The sequence below is a fragment of the Lacerta agilis genome, chromosome 2 (genome assembly GCF_009819535.1).
Source record: "Lacerta agilis isolate rLacAgi1 chromosome 2, rLacAgi1.pri, whole genome shotgun sequence".
Classification (NCBI taxonomy): domain Eukaryota; kingdom Metazoa; phylum Chordata; class Lepidosauria; order Squamata; family Lacertidae; genus Lacerta; species Lacerta agilis.
This window is the reverse complement of record NC_046313.1, coordinates 74,335,635-74,355,415: the sequence shown is the minus strand read 5'-3', so window position 1 is coordinate 74,355,415 and position 19,781 is coordinate 74,335,635. Positions and strand designations below refer to the sequence as shown.

The 19,781-nt window shown below is 41.7% G+C and overlaps 1 protein-coding gene across 3 annotated transcripts in view; it reads left to right on the top strand.

The window, feature by feature from the left end:
• Positions 1–13,271, top strand: part of TAMM41 (TAM41 mitochondrial translocator assembly and maintenance homolog) — a 30,057-nt gene extending 16,786 nt beyond the window's left edge. For all 3 annotated transcript variants that reach the window (XM_033140782.1, XM_033140783.1, XM_033140784.1), the window contains 3 exons: positions 2,607–2,772; positions 5,398–5,460; positions 13,005–13,271. In XM_033140782.1, the coding sequence (XP_032996673.1) occupies positions 2,607–2,772; positions 5,398–5,460; positions 13,005–13,078 (303 nt within the window). In that variant the 3' untranslated portion in view covers positions 13,079–13,271. The remainder of the gene's footprint in view (positions 1–2,606; positions 2,773–5,397; positions 5,461–13,004) is intronic.
• The last annotated feature ends 6,510 nt before the right edge of the window (positions 13,272–19,781 follow it).

Sequence of the window (19,781 nt, the reverse complement as noted above, 5' to 3'; positions counted from 1 at the left end):
ATGTCTTTGTTCAGACCAGGTTTCTCCGTGGTTTTAAGTTTGGTGATTAGTTGTAATTCAATTACAACTAACTGAAACAGACAAAGCAGCTTTATGCAACTTTTCTAGATTCTGAGAATTGCGTATTAAATAAGTTTTGGATTCTTTCATGCAAGCATACCATTATTAACACCCCTTCAGGTGTCAGTCATGTAATTTCTGTAAGCCGTGGACCTGAAGTGATAAAAATGTGTTCCTGCTATTCATCTGGTTGCTGTGTTGCTCGTTGTCATATATGCTTTTCATTTATGCTTGAAAAACTTGGTTAAGGTCAAAAGTTTGTAGCCTGTTTTGCCAGGAATATTCCTCCAATAAACTGCATTGCACTGTGATTGTTCAGCTGTAGCTAAAGTGAAGGTGGGGTTGGGTGTCTGCACTGTAAATTAGCACAGGACTGCTGGGAGGCTGTTACCTCTCAGCATGGAAGGTACAAGAAACAGGACATTTTGGAACTTGATGCCTTGAGAGCCAGGTGGTAGCATTGTACTCAAAAGGTGAAATAGATGGAGGGGCTGTAGATCAGGGGCCGAGCTCATGCTTTGCATGTAGAAATCCCTGATTCAGCCTCTGACGTCTTTGGGAAGGGTTGGAAAATAACTCTGCCTGAAACTCTGGTGAGCTACTGCCAGTGTGTTTTAAACAGTACTGAGTTAGAAGATGGACGAGTGGTCTGTTTCAGTATAAGCAGGCATCCTATGTTCCAAATAGAAATCCAAGCTATAGGTCTTTTCAGTCTTTAAACAGATAGCTAAAGATCAAATATTTTCTGTTCTCATGTTTCCCAAATAACCCTTATTTTGGAAGCTCATTGCTTTATCCTTTATACACACACACACACACACACCTTGTCTCATTCTGCTTTTAAAATCCTGCATAGTTGCAAAAGTGATTTGCTGGAGGGATGTAGCTCTTGTTCAAGAATAGTCAACTTATTTGAAGATAAATTTAGGAAGAAGCCCATAACAGCACATTAACTAAACCCTCACTGCAAGAAGTGAAGTTGCAGGGAACCAGGCAGAGGGCTTTCTTGGCAGTGGCGCCCTCCCACCAGATGTCAAGGAAATAAAGAACTACACAAGGCAGGCCTGTATCAGAAAATTTTCAATGTTCAACTTTTTACTTTGTTTTGTATATGTACTGTAAGCCGCCCAGAGTGGCTGGGGAAACCCAGCCAGATGGCGGGGTAAATACTTAGAGAATTGCACCTCTCTCTTCAGCTTATAAAGTCCCTTCATGGTCTTTTCCTGGTTCCTTAATCCTGCAGTATCCAGCTTCCCAGCATTCCAGCTCTCTTAAAGTGTTTCAGCCCATTTTTCTCTTGCAGCTCTTCAGCTCTTCTCCCCAAGTTTCTGACTCCACAATAAATTGCCTTACCTAATTTTCTAGCTTGACATATATATTCGCCTCACATCCAATCAGAAGAGTAACTTTCTAGTTAAGATTCTATTTCCCCTTAATTGTCAGGTGTGTATGCTGGTCCTTTGACCCTCCTGTACAGACCTTCCTTAACAAAACATCCCCTTAAACTTCTAACCTTCCTTTGAACTTTTCACCCTCTTATGCAGGAGAGCCTTGAATGCAGAAAGCAACCATTTTGCAACCAAAAACCAAACACAAAATGGCTACTCAGGGTCGTAGCAAGGGGGGCGGTCCGCCCCGGGTTCCATAATGGAGGGGGTGACAAATTAGCAAGGAACATATTTTTTTTTGAAAAAAATAATTGTTTTTTGATTTTTTTTTAATGCCTGCTCCGAAGGTCTTATCTTACTATACTAGGGATTATATAGCTATATATGAAATTTCATGCATATCGGTTAATATCTTGACCCTCCTCCACCAAAATAGCTGTTCACTTGGCTGTTTTCCTATGTCATGAAAGCTGAAATTTCAGTTCAGAGAACACTTACTGTTCCCAACCCTAACCCTATGGAAAGCCATCTAATTAAACTTTGAGAGGTTTTTAGGAGGTAATTTAATTATTGTTCGATTTTATACCAATGTTATGTATCTGGTGTTAGCCACCCTGAGCCCGACTTTGGCCGGGGAGGGTGGGATATAAATAAAAGGGTTTTTTATTATTATTACTTGTTATTATTCCTTTGTAAGAAAATATGAAATAACGTAAAACCATTTTTATGGGGGGGGGGTTGACAAGAAATTTTCCTCATTGGGTAACACCTGACCTTCCCAAGCCTTGGGGGGGGGGTGACAAAACATTTTTTGCCCCCGGGTACCAATTTACCTAGCTACGCCCCTGTGGCTACTTGCCATGATGGCTATGCTCTGCCTCCATGGTTTTTGAATACCAGTTGCTGGAAACCTCCTCTTGTGCTTTAACTTTGCTTGTGGGTTTCCCACAGACATCTGGTTGGCCCCTGTGAGAACAGGATGCTGGATCATTGGGCTGATCTAACAGGGTTCTTCTTGTTCATATTGTGTGGAGGGTTGCACTCTTATGATGGCAGTATGTGTTGCGATTTATGGATGTGCCTACAGAGCACGGTATTGAAATCTTTTGCAGTGTTGCTCAAAACAACCCATGTCCATTCATTTCTCTCTCTCTTTAGATAGATAAGAGTCCAGAAGGTCAATTTGTGCAGCTAATGGCTCTGCCGAGGACCCTACAGCAACAAATAACTTTTCTCATGGATCCTCCGGGAAAGAACAGAGATGTGGAAGAAATTTTACTGCAAGTTGCCCATGACCCTGACTGTGGATTAGTGGTACACCAGGGTAAGCTTACTGATGAATAATAATAGTAGCTTTTTATAGGAGTCAGTGCTTAACAATCACTCTTTTAGGTAGGTAGGTAGAACACATTCTAATTACTGCTTGAGATCTAATGCTTGGGCATTCCTGGTGAGATTTTCACTCCCTCCTCATTCTGCTTAAAATCAAACTGCTTGGTTTTAAAAACAGTTTGTCATGTGATACTACTCAGGAAAAACCAGCTCCAAACTCCTTTGGGGATGCAGTGTTACGTTTCACAGTTCCTCGAGTATTAGCAATAATTGGTGCCCTTCTGAGCAAACTGCAGTTCCTGAGAGCTGAGCCAAAGATTCAGTTATGCCCAGTAGATGATGGGTTGTCCCAGGATGGGTTATCCCAGGATTTGTCCTTCAGTACTTTCTAATCATAGACATCCTAAATTACTTTGAGGTTGACGGAGTAAAAAAATCCCAGTTTTCCTCATCTATAAAATGTCCAAAAAAGTCACTACCTTGATAGTTATTGAGAGTATATGCATAAGGTTAAAAAAATGTCAAGTGCTTCCTAACAATTTTAAGGTGCAATTACTTAAAATAATGTGCACAATCCAATTAAAATTCAAGCATATGAACCCCCAGTTTAGAGGCAATTGAACTACCGTTAAAAGGGTATAAACTTTGGCTAGAGTACACCCACTTCCTTTGTGTCTTGGATCTTTTAAAGAGTTCCATTCTTGAAATATGGCAAAGTATTATTGTTGTTGTTATTTGTTAATCCAGTTCTGCTGGATCTCTCAGCGGCCTTTGACACCATCAGTCATGGCATCCTTATGGACCATCGGGGGGGCTGGGAGTTGGGGGCACTGTTATACAGTGGTTCCGCTCCTTTTTCCTGGGCCGTGTCCAGAAAGTGGTGTTGGGGGATGAGTGTTCAGACCCCTGGGCTCTCACTTATGGGGTGCCTGGGAGTTCCATCCTATTCCTCATGCTTTTTAACATCTACATGAAGCTGCTGGGAGAGATCATCAGGGTGTTTGGGTTGGGTGTTCATTATATGCAGATGATACCCAGCTCTACTTCTCTTTTAAATCAGAACCAGTGAGGGCAGTGAAGGTCCTGTGTGAGGCGGTTGGAGGATGGATGGCGGCTAACAGATTGAGGTTGAATCCTGACAAGACAGAAGTACTGTTTTTGGGGGACAGGGTGTGGGCTGGTGTGGAGGACTCCCTGGTCCTGAATGGGGTAACTGTGCCCCTGAAGGACCAGGTGCGCAGCCTGGGAGTCATTTTGGACTCACAGCTGTCCATGGAGACACAGGTCAATTCTGTGTCCAGGGCAGCTGTCTACCATCTCCATCTGGTACACAGGCTGAGACCCTACCTGCCCACAGACTGTCTCACCAAAGTGATGCATGCTCTAGTTATCTCCTGCTTGGACTACTGCAATGCGATCTTCATGGGGCTACCTTTGAAGGTGACTCGGAAACTGCAATTAATCCAGAATGCGGCAGCTAGACTGGTGACTGGGAGTGGCTGCTGAGACCATGTAACACCGGTCCTGAAAGACCTACATTGGTTCCGAGTACGTTTCCGGGCACAATTCAAAGTGTTGGTGCTGGCCTTTAAAGCCCTAAACGCTCCTTCAGGTATACTTACCTCCATTGTTCTGCCTGCACACTGAGGTCCAGCGCTGAGGGCCTTCTGGCGGTTCCCTCGCTGCGAGAAATGAGGTTACAGGGAACCAGGCAGAGGGCCTTCTCGGTAGTGGTGCCTGCCCTGTGGAACCCCCTCCCATCAGATGTCAAGGAAATAAGCAACTATCTTACTTTTAAAAGACATCCAAAGGCAGCCCTGTTTAGGGAAGTTTTTAATGTTTAATGCTGTATCATGTTTTTAATATTCTGTTGGGAGCCACCCAGAGTGGCTGGGGTATAAATAATAAATTTTTTATTATGATTATTATTATTATTATTGATTGAATTTATATATTGCCCTATACCCACAGGTCTCAGTAGCATGCATAAATATTCACAATGGGGGAAATTATGTGTTGCTGCTTGCAAAAGTACTTCCAGGCATGTCTATATATTCTCTATTTGTAGAAAATAGCTCATTCCCAAAAGTGTGACATCCATTTTTTTGGAAAATGTTTTAATGCTAATAAACAGCACTTGAGGCTTCCTCATACTTTGTGGCGAATCCAACAAATGTGTGTTTGGAGAAGATGTGCCTCATACCAGCAATACTCATTGATAACAGTTACCCAGTAGCTGCATGAGAATAATCAAAGAACTGTGATTGGCTGCAACTTCTTATTGGTTGCAAAATCCAAGTTTTATTTGATTGCAAAATCCAAGTTTTTCTCTCTGTAGTGAAATCGCCTTCAAAAGTTTTTTTTAATGTAAATGTATGTGTTAAATACCATGAAATAATTTTAACGAGCTTTTGAATCTACTGTACTTGATAAAAGCAAAATAAACAGCTTTTGTTGGGGTAATTGGCAAGTAATACTGTCATGCTGGGTTTACTGTGTTACTGGAAAAATATTTGACTTGCAACCCCCCCACCCCCACCCCCATAAAAAAAGAGTATCATGGATAACATCTGTTTTTGTTTATCCTCTTTCTTTCTCTTTCTCCCTCTCTCTCCAGGCATTTCAGGAATTGTGAGATCGTCCAGCCTAATTCAGAGTGCTAAAACCACCCTAACAGCTGGTAAGAGCATGTGGTGCTGGGTTTTCCTGATGGACCATATCCTTGAGGAAGATATACAATGCAAGGCTAATTCTATTCCAGAAATTTAATAAAAAATGATCTTGCATATCTAAGGGTTGGAAATGAGAGAGCCTGTTGGTTGAAGTACCTTAAGAACTGGCACTTCAGTTGGGTTCAGGAGATGCTCGGCATCTGCTGTGTACAAAACGCTCCGCATGGGAAGTTCTTGTCTGCCATGGAGAGCAGCCATTCTATTCACTTTGGTGAGCGTCATATTGCTGTCTCCGCTAACAGATCTGTGCTATGTTCTCTTGGGCTTCTGAGAAATACTTCTGCAGTTACTGCTCAAATGTCGGCTCTTCTGAGTTACTGACTCACTTAACTCGGCATTGCATAGTTAAAACAAACTATCTAAATGAGCTGACAGTATTATGACAATATTAAAATCACGGACCTGATTTTTGATTGGTTTGGAAGCCTGTTTTGATCTGTTTTTGTGCTATATTGTTTCACTTTAAAAAAGCCACTTTTTCAGATCTCCTATCAAGTGCAAAATAGAGCCAATTTACGCTATATAATGGCAGGTGTCTTGGCTGCATTGACACCCAAGCGATTTATGTCTCCAAACAGTTGTGGGCAGATGGTGAATGGGCACACTGGTGTCAACATGACAAACATTCCTCCTAATGTAAACAGTGAACTGGGCCTTGCTTAAGTAGTCGCTTAAAATGATATTCACACTTCTTCTTGTGTTATTCTCATGCACTGGGTGTTGAACATAGCCTACACACAGAGAGAAGCCCCTGCTCCCCATTATCCAGAACACAATGTTCAGTTGGCTTGACAGCGACATTTCTACTACTTACACTCCAATTTTTGTCTGGAGTGTAAGTAAAAACACTCCAAAAAAATCTGGGAGAGAGAGAGAAGATCCCAGCAGACTTTAGGGATGCCAAAATTATCAACCTTTTTTAAAAATGGTGATAGAATGGATTGTGGAAACTATTGTGGCATCTCTTTATTAGCTGCGGCTGGCAAAATTATTGCAAGGATCTTCGCAACCTGTCTCCTAACTATACCCCTTCCTGAATCCCAAAATGGCTTTTGACCTTCTAGGGGGACAGTGGACATGATTTTCACTGCTTGACAGCTTCAATTAAAATGTAGAAAGCAAAACCAACCCCTGTATATGACGTTTATTGACCTGACTAAGGCCTTCAACACTATAAATCCTTCAAACCATCCTAAATATCTTCACAGAAGCTTACGAAAAGCTTGTCCTATCACTCAACAGCCAAAAAAACCAAAGTGCTGCACCAACAAGCACAAAACAACCCCTTGGCAGCACCACAAATCCAACTCAATGGTGTAACGTTGGAAGGTGTTGATCACATCTCCCACCTGGGCAGTTACCTTTCCACAAGGGCTGACATTGATGCTGAAATCCAGCATCGCCTGAGCTCTGCAAGTGCAGCTTTCTCTCGATTGAAGTACAGAGTGTTTGAAGACTAGGACATTCGCAGGGAAACCAAAATGCTTGTTTACAAAGCTTATTGTACTACCAAACTTACTATATGCTTGTGAAACACAGACCATTTATAAACACCATCTCCAACTCCTCTAAAGATTCCACTAATAGTGTCTCTAAAAAATTGTACAGATCACCTGGGAAGACAGGCAAACTAATGCCAGTGTACTGGAAGAAGCAAAGATCACCAGTGTCAAAGCAATGATTCTTCAACATTAACTTCGTTTGACTGGTCATGTTGTTCAGATGCCTGATTATTGTCTTCCAGAGTAACTACTCTATTCCTAACTTAAAAATGGAAAGTGTAATGCTGGTGGTCAACAAAAGAGGTTTAAAGGCTCCCTCAAGACAAATCTTTAAAAATGTAGTATAAACACCAACAACTGGGAAACAGTGGCCTGCGAGCGCACCAATTGGAGAACAGCCTTTTCCAAAGATGTCATAGACTTTGAAGACGCTTGAACTGAGGACGAAAGGGAAAAACGAGCTAAGAGGAAGACACATTTGGCAAACCCTCACCATGATCAACTCCCACCCGGAAACCTATGTCCCCACTGTGAAAGGACGTGTGGATCTAGAATAGGCCTCCGCTGTCACTTACGGACTCAGTGTTAAGACCATGTTCATGGAACACAATCTTACTTGGCTACAAGTGATCGCCAAAGAAGAAGACTTACACTCCAGATTTTGACCAGTTCACTACATCAGTCATAACTCTTTGGAATAGCAGGAAGCATTGCAACCTCCAAAATGTTGGACAAGACCCTTTGAAGTGATTATGTCAATGGCTCTATGCATCTCGCTGTTCTATAGAGAAGCGAGCCCCAACAGGATCACTTTCTCAACTAGAAAATCCATCAGAGTTTATATATATATATAGTTGTATGTTATATTTGATCCTCCCTTTTCTGCCCATTCCAGGCCCCTCCCCTCAGTCCTTAAGATTGGCTGTCCTGCTGTGGCTCCATCAAGATTTACTGCCCCTGGCAGTGGAGCAAACCGATCGGGCGCCTGGGGCGAGCTGGGGCAGGACACTCCATGGGGCCTCCGAGGAGTCTGCCTGTCTCCTCCCACTCAGCCACCCTACAGCTGAGGGGGAGGCAGCAGGCGGACCATTTGGGCAGTGCAGAGCTTGCGGGCGCCCAAGCCACTGCATCACTCCCAGGAGAAATGCGTGGCTCGGGCGTGCTGCGGGCCCCCTCAGTGAGGACTGCCCAGCATTTTGTCATCCCCCTCAGTGGTGACACATGGGGCGGACCACCTCCACCACACACCCCTTCTTCCGCCCCTGACTGCCCCTATGCAGATTCTGCCTACAATCACAGGTGCTCAGTCTGCTGCAGCCACCTAACCACAAACTCTCCATAGTCAGTTCACACTTACAGGGCACATCTCAGTTATTCAAACCAGGCACCCCCAAACATCGGACCCTCCAGATGTTTTTGAGTACAATTCCCATCACCCTTCACCACTGGTCTTGTTAGCTAGGGATCATGGGAGTTGTGGGCCAAAACATCTGGAGGGCTGCAGTTTGGGGATGCCTGATTCAAACCATGCAGTTGATACTAATTCTTTTCACGCACATTATACAATCTTTTATCTTGTGAAGTACCCTGAGATCTTTTGATGAAGAGTGGTATATAAATCTAATAAAACAAATAAATTATACCCTATCTGTCATCTGAGATATTGCAAAAAGAAAAAGAAAAGAAATCTCAAGGCCAAATTGCACATTATACCTGCAATGATGGGCTCCTTGTCATGGGCTTGCAGTATGTTCAGTTCTGTGTTTTTATCTCTGTAGCAGACTCTTGGCACCCCACCCATACCCCATCCAATTATCCCACATGCTAGTGCTGTTCATGAATTGTGTAGGAAGCTCACCCGGGGAAGTTAGCGGTAACTTTGTTACTCCTGTTGACTTAGCTGTGAAGCATCAAACGGGCTACTGGGCTTCCTTCTCTTCTCCTTTGCATAATCTGCAGATCATGAAACTTTTTCAGGCTTCTGGAGAGTTAAAGTGTGCTCTGTGAGGACCTCACTCCAGCAGAGTTGAGGGTTCATAAATACATGAGATGTTAGCCACTAGAGGCCAGCTGCTAACACCTGCATCCTGGCACATTAACCATCTGTTTTTCTTGTTGTTATTCAGTCATTGAGTCGTGTCTGACTCTTCGTGACCCCATGGACCAGAGCACGCCAGGCACACCTATCTTTCACTGCCTCCTGCAGTTTGGCCAAACTCATGTTAGTCGCTTCAAGAACACTGTCCAACCATCTCATCCTCTGTCGTCCCCTTCTCCTTGCGCCCTCCATCTTTCCCAACATCAGGGTCTTTTCCAGTTTTAGAACTGTTTAATTGGTGGGAATTCCTGTGTGCCTTGACTTTCAGCTCTTAACACACACTAGTTTACTAATAGATAAGTTTGTGGGTTCCCCACAGAAATGCATGGATGCTCGAAGTGCAGCAGATGTCTTAAGAACATAAACACAATTAAGTTGGGTTGCTGTGTGTGGGTGTTTTTCATATATTCAGCTGTATACAAAGATACCGGTTTAACCACTTAACCATCCTTCTCCTGTTACAACTGTAATTCTCCTAATGAATCTTTGAACTAGCACAGACTTGTATGAGTATTATTTATCATCGGTGTATTATCCACCCATCTCCTACGCCCTTTTTCCTCTTTCCCACGCAGACTTTATTCAAATTTTAATGGCAGGCTTGAGGCAGAATTCGAAAGCCAGACGTTGTTGCATTAGCAACTTGCATTTTCCTTTTATGTCCCCCTTTTCCTTCTCTCTGCTTCCTTGGCAGTCATATGGTTGTTATCTAGGGAGGACTTGCTATATGTTGTTAACATTTGCTGTTGCTCAACTCACATTCTCAACAGTTACTTGTTTCAATATGATGCCTGCATTTTTATAAACAGTTTATCACATGCTGAAACACAGGTAAAATAGCCCTTGTTAAGCCCTGAAATATCTACAGGTCATATGGTAGGCAGTTGGATCCTCGATGGCACTCATTATGTAGCTGCCGTGCTCTGCTTGCAAACATTATTTGGCAGGGAGCACAACAAGGACTTTTTAAACAACTGGTAATATTTCCCTTCATCTTTTTCTGCCAGCGTGGTTTTAAACTAGTTTGAGCCCTATATTTTTGTTTACTGTCAGATGCCCTATTTGGCTTTTCAAGAAAAGGGGCCTGTGTGTTTTCTAAAATCTGTGGCAAGACTTCTGGTCTGGTTTCTATTAGAAGTGGCACCATCCATTGATTTATTTTTCCTCTTGGCCTTATGATCTTTTAGAACTTTTAGAAGCTTTGAAAAGGTTTTATATTTAGTTGCTTCTACGGAGTGTGTGTGTGTGTGTTACACACACACAGTTATTGCATTTGGCAACCTTGTGTAAAATAAAGCCATGTTTTGTTATATTTGCAGTAATGATCTAGCGATGCTTAGTTTTCTGCCAAGGCATGCGTTGCTATTTAATTCCAACTGATATCTTTTCTAGGTATTCCTGAGTATTCAGATTTTAAAGCTTTGGACAATGCTAGGCTACATTCAGACTGCTGCATAGGAAAAACACTGATATTAGCCCTCCCCATGTAGACTTGATAGTTAAAGACCAGAAAATTACAGTAGATGCTAGCAGTCTAAGCAGCGACGGAGCAAGGGGGATACGGTGGAGGCGGGTCACCCAGGGTGTCACCACTGAACGGAGTGTCAGAATGCTGGGCGGCACTCACCACGGGGCCTGCAGCATGCCTGAGCCACGTGTCTCTCCTGGGAGAGACGCGGTAGCTTTGGCGCACGCAGGCTCCGAGCTACCCAAGCGGTCCGCCCGCTGCCTCCCCCCCAGCTGTAGGGCGGCTGGGTGGGAGGAGGCCGGCAGATTCTGGAGGCCCTGCGGAGCATCCTGCCGCAGCTCACCCCACCCTGTAGGTGGCTAAATATTAAATATTTTTGGTACTTTTGCAAACATTCTGGTTCTCCTGAGCTTGCTTATTATTTGCGGATGTTAGGATCTTGTCTCTATAAAGATCCAAAGAGAATGAATTCGCTATTAGAACAGTAGGATTTAAGCATGGACTGCAGCTGCACCATCTCTTCAATTACAGCAGAGCAACAGTGCAGTATTGTTACCAACGATATAGCCAAATATTTATTCTACAAAGCTTGTCATATTGGGTGTTAACCACTGGGTGTCCCTTTGCTTCTCCAGAGCACATGGGAGCAGGTGCAAGTAGGAGGGGTAGACAAAAATGGTCTCCCTCCCCATTCTGCTGCTGGATCCCTCCAATTGGTGGGGTGACGCCCATGAGATACTACTCATTATCTGTCAATGTGAACTCTAATGACTGTTGTGTTATACAACAACAGGAATACTACTTCCTACCCTTTTTCAAAGGTGCGATCAGAAAATACTATTGGCTAAGTTGAAGAAAAATTCACGAGAATTTGGTATTAAGGATCTTAAAACATTTTGTAAAAATTGTGTAGCTTAGCTGGAGACAGATTCTTGATCTATCCTTATTAATGAAAAATTGCTCATGAATTCTTAGGAACACAATGTCTTCCTAAAGTTCAGAGTTGACTTCCTCCCTTTCTGCTTCTGGTGAAAAACCTCGAAGCATATCATTGTGTATCTGCTTGATGGTGAAGCATATTAAGTGTTGTGGCCATCTGGGGCATGCAAATCTAAAATGAACGAGATGGTAAAGTTCTGAGCTCAGATTTTTCAAAGGAAGCATGAGCAGTGCTAAGTGCAAATAACCTGTGGTTGTCCTCCCCTTATTCTCATAGTTGCATAGGGGTGTTCCCATCTAGGCCTGCCATGTTGATTGCTTATGGCTGTTTCTTGTCTGAGTGACAGATTTTGATAGATATTGGTCTGCTTCATTGTGAGTGAACGAAACATCCTGCAGTGCTTGCATGTAGCATATATTGCAAGGTGCAGATGTCAACCATGAAACGTGGCAGCTGTTTTTCCAGGCTATATGGGAGTGAGAAATAGAAAGCAAAGGGTGCTATATCAGGCAACAGATCTAGCCTGAAAAAGCCTGGGGGGTGGTTCCATTTTCTCTGAGTGAAAATACCAGGAAGTTTTCAAAGTGACAAATGGCAGAGCTAGAAGGAAGCACTTGCATATGTGGTATTTAGTTACACAGCACCAGCAGACTGCTGACTGAAATCTTGAAGATGGTCATCTTTGCAGAATGATTACAACAAACACACCTACTTCTGTGGAGTCTCAAGTCATGAGACATTTAAAGAGTAGGATTTAGTAATGAGAGTCTTCAAAAATGCATTGGGGACTAGTTAAAATAGATAATTGGGTGATGTATACTGTATTGTCAAGTTCTCTTGATTTAAGAACTGGCCATAAAGTTGTGGGATGCTTCACCAGGTAACGAAGTATAAAACACTAGTTACTGAAGCTGTTCTAAATGTCTGACTTCCTTTTCCTACTTTTAAAATTAGTTAATTTGTTAGTTATTGCTATTCATTCATTCATTCAGTGTTTTATTCATTGTTCAACAGTCTATTAGTTGTTGCTGTTTATTTATTTAATCTATATCCTGACCTTCTTCCCGAAGGAGTCCAGGGCAGGAAACAGGCCCAAAATTTACAAACAAAGTAAAGCATTATAAAACAGTCAACACATTCTTAAAACAGTTAATGGGGAGCAGTAATGAAGAGTATTAAAGAGGGGAACAAGCATTGTGAAGTTATTCTGCTGTGCCTTTCTGTTTAAGGTGGCTGACAAATTAAAAATACACTGACATATTTACTAACATAAATAATGCAAGAAAATGATAAAGCCAATAAACTGTGATTTAAAACAACGGCCAAAATGTAAGAGCAGATGAGCCCTCCAATAACTTGAGCCATGTTAGCATATCTCCTCGGCCCTTGAGAACCCTTGCACTCTGTCATAGCCAGGGAGAAGCAATGTCTCCCCATGTAAGGAGCCCACTCTTAATTCATTCATTCTTTTCTTTCTTTTAAAGGAATAAAAAAATCTGTGACTTACAGCATGAAGAAGATGTACAAAATGTCAAAAGGATGGCTGAGGAAGACATGACACCCAGAGGGCTGGACTTTTTGAAAAATCAGCTGATCCTCTTTGTGGCTGAAGGTTATTCCCATTTGACCTGCTGCATCACCTTGCCTTGGAAAATTAAGAATATGCAGAAACATGTTTGTGCTATTTATACACCAACAGTGTTGCGCAGACTATAAACACAGGAGATCACCAGTTTTGGTTTCTTGAAGAAGTGGGTTTCCTTCCTTCCTTGTTAGAACTTTTTTTTTTCTACCTTTCCAGAGTGACTGTTTCCATATGTGCTGTGTTATGTTACAATCCTTAAAAAGAGGAGCCCTGTGTGATCAGGGTTCCCAGTCGTGTGGAGGACTGTAAGCCTGCTCAGCTGAATGTGCTTTCAATCTCCCTCATCAGATCTTGATGCTCAGGGTAGGAAGGTTGGAGAGGGCAGTGCACATGGCCCTGTGGCCCCTTCATGGATACTGTTAATGAACTTCTAAATAGGACTCCTACAAAAGTTTATTCTTTTACAAATATATGGAGAGAGTGTGTGTATGTCCTTTGAGCATGCAGTTTGTGCTGACCACTCTTCTGCAAGAGCGGCTCGTACTCTTGCATCTTTAACTTCACCAAGAACTCTTAAAGGTCTAATCACACAGCTTAAGAACCATTGAATGGTACTGAATTATTTTTCCTCTTGGCTCTCTTTCTGTGTAGAGTTACATGCCAAGTAACTTTGCAAAAGGTCAGCCATTTGTTTTTAAGGCATAGTTGACAGCGGTATAATTCACAGCCAAATATCGGTGAGCAGGTCATATTTCAAAACAAGGTTGGGTTATAGTTGAGCTTCTGGGTCCAATAATGTGTGGGTGTTTAGGTATATAATTTAAGAGTCCTGCTGCACTGCTAGTGCTTTTAATATCTGCCTGTGGTTAAAATTGTGGAACGGTTTTCTTACTGGTAATAGACTGTTTCTCCACCCCCACCACTTGTGAATTTTAATTACTGGGGTACAAATGAAGACAACCAAAGAAAGGGGGTTCAAATAACAGCATTGACCTTACTACTCATTTCTCTTAAGGCAAAGTGAAAATACGTATTGGTGGTTGTTTTTTTTGTGAGGGGCTGTATAGATTTGTTTCCCTTCCTACCCACCCACCCCTCCATTTGCTGAAAGTTGCTTTCTCATCCAAACAGCTTTTCACAGATGGCTACCATGCAAAAAGGTGTGTTTGGGCTGCAACTCACATGGTAGTTGCATTTAAAGGCACGGTCAGGAGGAGCTAGGGAAATACAAAGGACAGCTCTCTTAAAGATTATACACGATAAATGGTTATGTATTAGTTCATGTTTGATTTGAAAGCTTACAAGAGCTCAGGTTAAAACGTAATTTTAATTTGATTATTTTCCACTCTTTCTCATGGGCTCAAGGCAGGTAAATGTATAGAGATGTGTTTTGCAGCCCAGGTGGCACAAGAGCTTGATTACTGATTGTAGAAAAGCACACACGAAGTCTTTAAATACAATGAAAAGCTGTACAAAAATAAGGCATATTTCATTAAAAAATAGTCAATTCTAGAAAAACTTTCTCATATTTTAGTCCTGTTGAAATATAGTGAGGTCTTATGATGGAGAGCTTTACATTTCCAGCTTCCAGGATTATTGTGTTCCCAAACGATTAAAGTAGAACAGATTGGTAACATAGTAAGGAACTACATGGGAGAGTTTTTAATGCTGGAAATGCGCTGTTGACACTTTTTCTCACAACAAGCTCTTTTGCAAAATCCTGATTATTTTTTTGCACTTGAAGGCATCTAAGAAGCAATTTGGGGGCCAATCTCACTCTCAGCATGGATACTTATACTGAGTAGTACTGAGCAGCTCTAGAGAGTAGCTGTGGCCTTTAATTTAGAGTTCAGGAGCTCTTGCAGACTCTTAAATATTTGAGCTTTCTAGATCATTTTACTAAGCAATCTGAAAGTCAAAGATTGCAATCCTGTGTGTGCTTTTCATGTAAGTGCCATTGATTTTAATGAAGCATACATAGCATGAACTCTGCCGTGGGATAGCAGCAGATGCATCATACCACATGTAGGGGGCAGACCCATGTTTGAAGTGAGGTGAGAGATATAATTTAGAAGTTATTCATCCCGTTTGCAGTCTTTTGAGAAACGCTTTGTGTGTCAAATTCCAAATCCCAAAGTGAAGAAGGGTGCTGGGGGTGGGGGGGCAGCAGCTTTGGGGCTTGCCCAAAGCAAAATGGGATCCCTGTGATTCTGCCCAAGTCAAAAAGGGAAAGCTGTGAAGCGTTTTGTGGCACCTTGGTGATCCAGATATCAAACTCTGCAGACAAATATCTGTGAAAAGTGAAAAAAATCTATGATTTTACCATAGAGAAAACTTTGTGTGGGGCTAATAGGGACAGGAAGCAACTTTGCAGAACAGAAATATATGTCTAGCTTGAAGAAAATGTCAGGGTCAGGAGAAGGAGGTCCTTTGCGGCTGATTGTAATCAATGGGAATGATCTTATTAGGAAAGCAGGCCCATTTAGTTCTTCCCACCCCAAAATCAGCTTCAAAAGCCCTTGGAAATTTTGGTTTAAAATTGGACAGGTTTCTTAGATGCAGGGGTACCTCCCCCATGTCTGCAATTTTCAGGCCAGCTGCCCACAAAATGTAAAAACTGTTGACAGCTGCCCTTGAGGAGAAACCTTTGCAGCTTTGCTTCTGAAATTTGGCAGGATTCATGACATCAGAATTGGCAAGATTGCCTGATATATATTCTACCCCAGAATTTAAAAGTTAAGACATTTCCTTTTTTTAAAAAAAAAACCAAACTTTAAAACTGTCCCGTAGAAAAGCCACTGGATCTAACTGCATGTAAATTGGCAGGCTTCCTCCACTCCATTCCATTGCAGCTTTCATTCACATCTGCCTAAAGAAAAATAAGTTATAGCTGATACTGTTTGGGGGGTGGGAGAAACAAAATGGACTCACGTGAACTGATGAATCGGACAATCTAAAAAGTTTCAGGCAACCCTGAATTGGGGTCCAAAATAAATGTTGCGGTCGGTGCACACTCCTAGTTCCAATGCTGTGCTTGAGGGACAGCTCAGTGGTAGGGTTCATGCATGCAAGTTACATTTGCGGCATAAAAATGTAGAGAGCCACTGCCAGTTAGCGTATGCATTTATTCATATAGAAATTTCTGCTTCAGGCTTCTAATGCCTATGTGTACTTAAGGGTGGCTTAGCAACAATTTAAAGTTGCAGTGTCATAAAACACTACACAAAATATAGAGTAGATAATACTGATGCATCGTGGTTGGCTTGCACCAGTGGTATAAGGCAATTTCCTGTGTCGTCTTGTGCAAGTCAGCTATATATATTTTTGTATTCATTTACGTATTTCAAAAGAAAGGGCAACTGCATGCTAATGAAAGGTTTTCTGTGCCCTGTGCTAACGAAGGATTGTTTCAATCTTAAGTGGTTAATGATCAGGAAGGAGAGAATTTCTGCTTGACCTCTTCCAGGAACTTGGCAGCTTCCCTGATAGCAGTTCAGGTCAGTTGCTTAGGGATTTGGCAGTGAAGTGGGAAAGAAAGTTTATGCAGTCTGATCAGCAGATAACCAAGATCCAGAGGATACTGGGAACCAATTTTTCTGGCCCTGCCGTCGCAACATAGTGATCTACAATATTTAAAAAACTGATGTAAATATCCAAAGCCAAGAGATGGTAACATTGGAGCCTCACAGAGCTGCCTGGGGAGGTTGTTCTAAAGATATGGTGCCACCACTGATAAGGCCCTGTTTCATGAACATCTACCTATCCTCTGATGATACTGAACACATGAAGGGAGGGGCATCAGGAGGAAAGTTTCCAACCGATCAGGTAGGTTTATGTGGGAGAAGGAGGTTCTTCAGTTACCTTGGTCCCAAACCTTAAATGGCGGGATAGAAATATTAGTAATAAATATATATGATTGAAACCAATATGTGAATTCTGTGTGGAAGCCAGTGAAAGCACTTTAAAACAGGTAGAAGATATTCAGGCTAGTGTGTTCCACATAAAAAATTAGCTGCTGTGTTCCAAACAGTCTCCAGTGGTAGCCCTATGCACAATGCATTTTTAAAGTCTAACCTGGATATTACCACAACATGCCTTTCATTTTCTAAGAGAGCCCAGAGGTAGCCTAAGTTGATGAAAGGCAACACGCAGAACACCCATTGAAAGGCCTGGATCTAACAGTTTCCCTAGCTGTAAACCTCTTCAAGGGGAAGTACAATTTACATCAATAGTGAGCAGGATACCACTTCCCATACACATTGAGCCGCCTTGTCATTTTTGGGATGACAAAAACGAACCCATCTGTTACTCGTGGCATGTTTTTTTAATCTGAATGAAAGTTGAATGGGCCTCAGCTGGAACTCTGTAGGACACCATAGCACACGGTTGTCAAGCTGTAGTGCCAGCACCACGTTCAGGCATATGTGCATCAGGAAGGAATAGGATGCCTAACATGGTGCCTTGCAGGCAAGTGAACTGAAGGTAACAAAGTATCAAAGACCACTGAGAGACTCGGTAGAACTAATGAGGATGAACTTCATCTGTCTTTCCATCCTTATAGTGACCAAGGAAATTTCAGTGCCATATCTGGGCCAGAAACCGCACAGAAATGTATTTAAGATATCAAGCAGTATCATCCCAAAGTTTCTGAATCTGAGTCGCTACCACCACAAATGGAGTACCTTCCCCCAAAAGATTTTATGAAGGAAAGATGGCTGTTCTCGAATAATTGTGTTCTGAAACTCTCTATCTCGCTTTTCTCCTCTAATATTGGTGTGTTCTCTCTTCCTTTCTTGCTGAAGTGTACCTTCTTTGTGAACATTTATTTCTGTATTTTATAAATGCATTTTGGGTAATGTTTTTTTTAAGCAACACTTCCTCCTCCCTTTTTAAGTTGGTACTTGCAAATACTCTGGTGGGGTGGCTAGTGGGTGGTAGGGCAGCACACATACACACACCAATTCTTTTAATATGTATAGGAACATTCACACAGTTCTGTAAATGCAATTTAGAGGTGTTAGTATTTATCAAAAATTTCCACGGATTTCGTCTTTTTAAAAAAATATTTTTTATTAAATTTTGCATAAATTTGCCACACATCATTTAACATTACTTCATATCTTATACAACATTTTTGGACTTCCCTCAACCATGTCTAAAGATTTCCATTTTCCTAATCTAATTTTGCATTTTCATAATTTCACTGTTACTTTTAAAATCATAACCAATTATCATTTTCCTAAATTTTTCCATAACATTTCATATAGTCCACCTTACAAAACTTCCTGCAAACCTACTGGTGTAATTTGTTATCTTTTACAAGGTGTCCCTAGTACATCACCACCACCACCCCTGCTCCACATTTCTTTAAATTCTCAATATTAACATGCAGATTTGGGGAATTGATGCAAGAACCTTTTAAAGCAAATGGATGCTTTGTACTTTGGGAGCATTGGCCTGTTCTATATAACTGGAAGCGAAACTTGTGCTACAACCATTCTTCTTTTTAATAGCCCATAAGAGTTTTCCCCATCCCCACTAAACCAAATGTTAATATATAAGCAATACACAGTCTTATTTGAGTGTTCCTGAAAAGTACCCAAGCACGCCACTCTTAAGCTGTTTATTGTGACAAGAACCTCTGTGAGCATCAGCTTACTTCATCGTGCAAGATGGCAGATGGAATAGTGAAGGGTAAGCGAAGCTAACAAGGGAAAGATTCTTGGATACACTAAATATACTTTGCTGGAGTATCAAAGCATAAGTACTCTGACTATTGTAATTGGAAAGACAACTATGTTGTGCTGGAGATATTTTTCAATCGTTTATAAATAGGTTTTTCTTTTGGAAGTGTGAACAAATGTGCACATAACATCTCATCCGTATATTTTTTATATCCAAGTATACTTTGATATCACATACCCTTTTTCATAAGGTAGGCAAAACAATACAGTTGGGAGGAAAAAGTACATTTGAGATGGACCAATCACAATAAAGAAAAGTTTAGGAAGTTTACTTAAGTTGCCACTTTGGGAGACATCACCCTCATGAAAAATATGGGCCCAGAGCATTAGAAGTAACTTGATCAGATTAGAAGGAGGCTGGAGGTTAACCCCTCTGCCTTGGTAAAGAGCTTCGTTGCCTTCAACTTGAAACTTGCTAGCTGAGAAAAAGCAAATGCTACGTTCCAGAGACCAAAACGAAAAGTTACCGACACAGTTCAACAGCTAATTAAGCATTTTATATGCAGCAGATGTTCTGTGTAAAGCCAGAGCCCGGCAAGCCAATGGCACAGTCTCTTACACATTACAGGTGCTTTATTATGGAGCTTGACTGTAACCTGAGTCGGTTTTATTTCTCTGACGTGGCTAAAGTATATAGTGCATATTTGGGCAAGGTTTGTGGAGAATTTGTTTGTGTACAAAAACAAAACAGGGCATTAAATACAGTTGAGAGAGGTGGGTTTTTTATAAAAAAAAGTCAGTTTAATGGGGGGTGGGTGGGCTAGCTTATTCCAGTTGTGCGTTCCCTGCAAATATTGTAGACCGTACAGTAAATCTTGCATGAGTCAGGACGTAAGAAAGTTTTCCCTTTTAGCAGGGACAGTCTCGAAAGCCTTTTCTTTCAGTTCTCTGTAAATCATTCACGTCTCTTGTGGATTTTTTTTTTAAGAAAA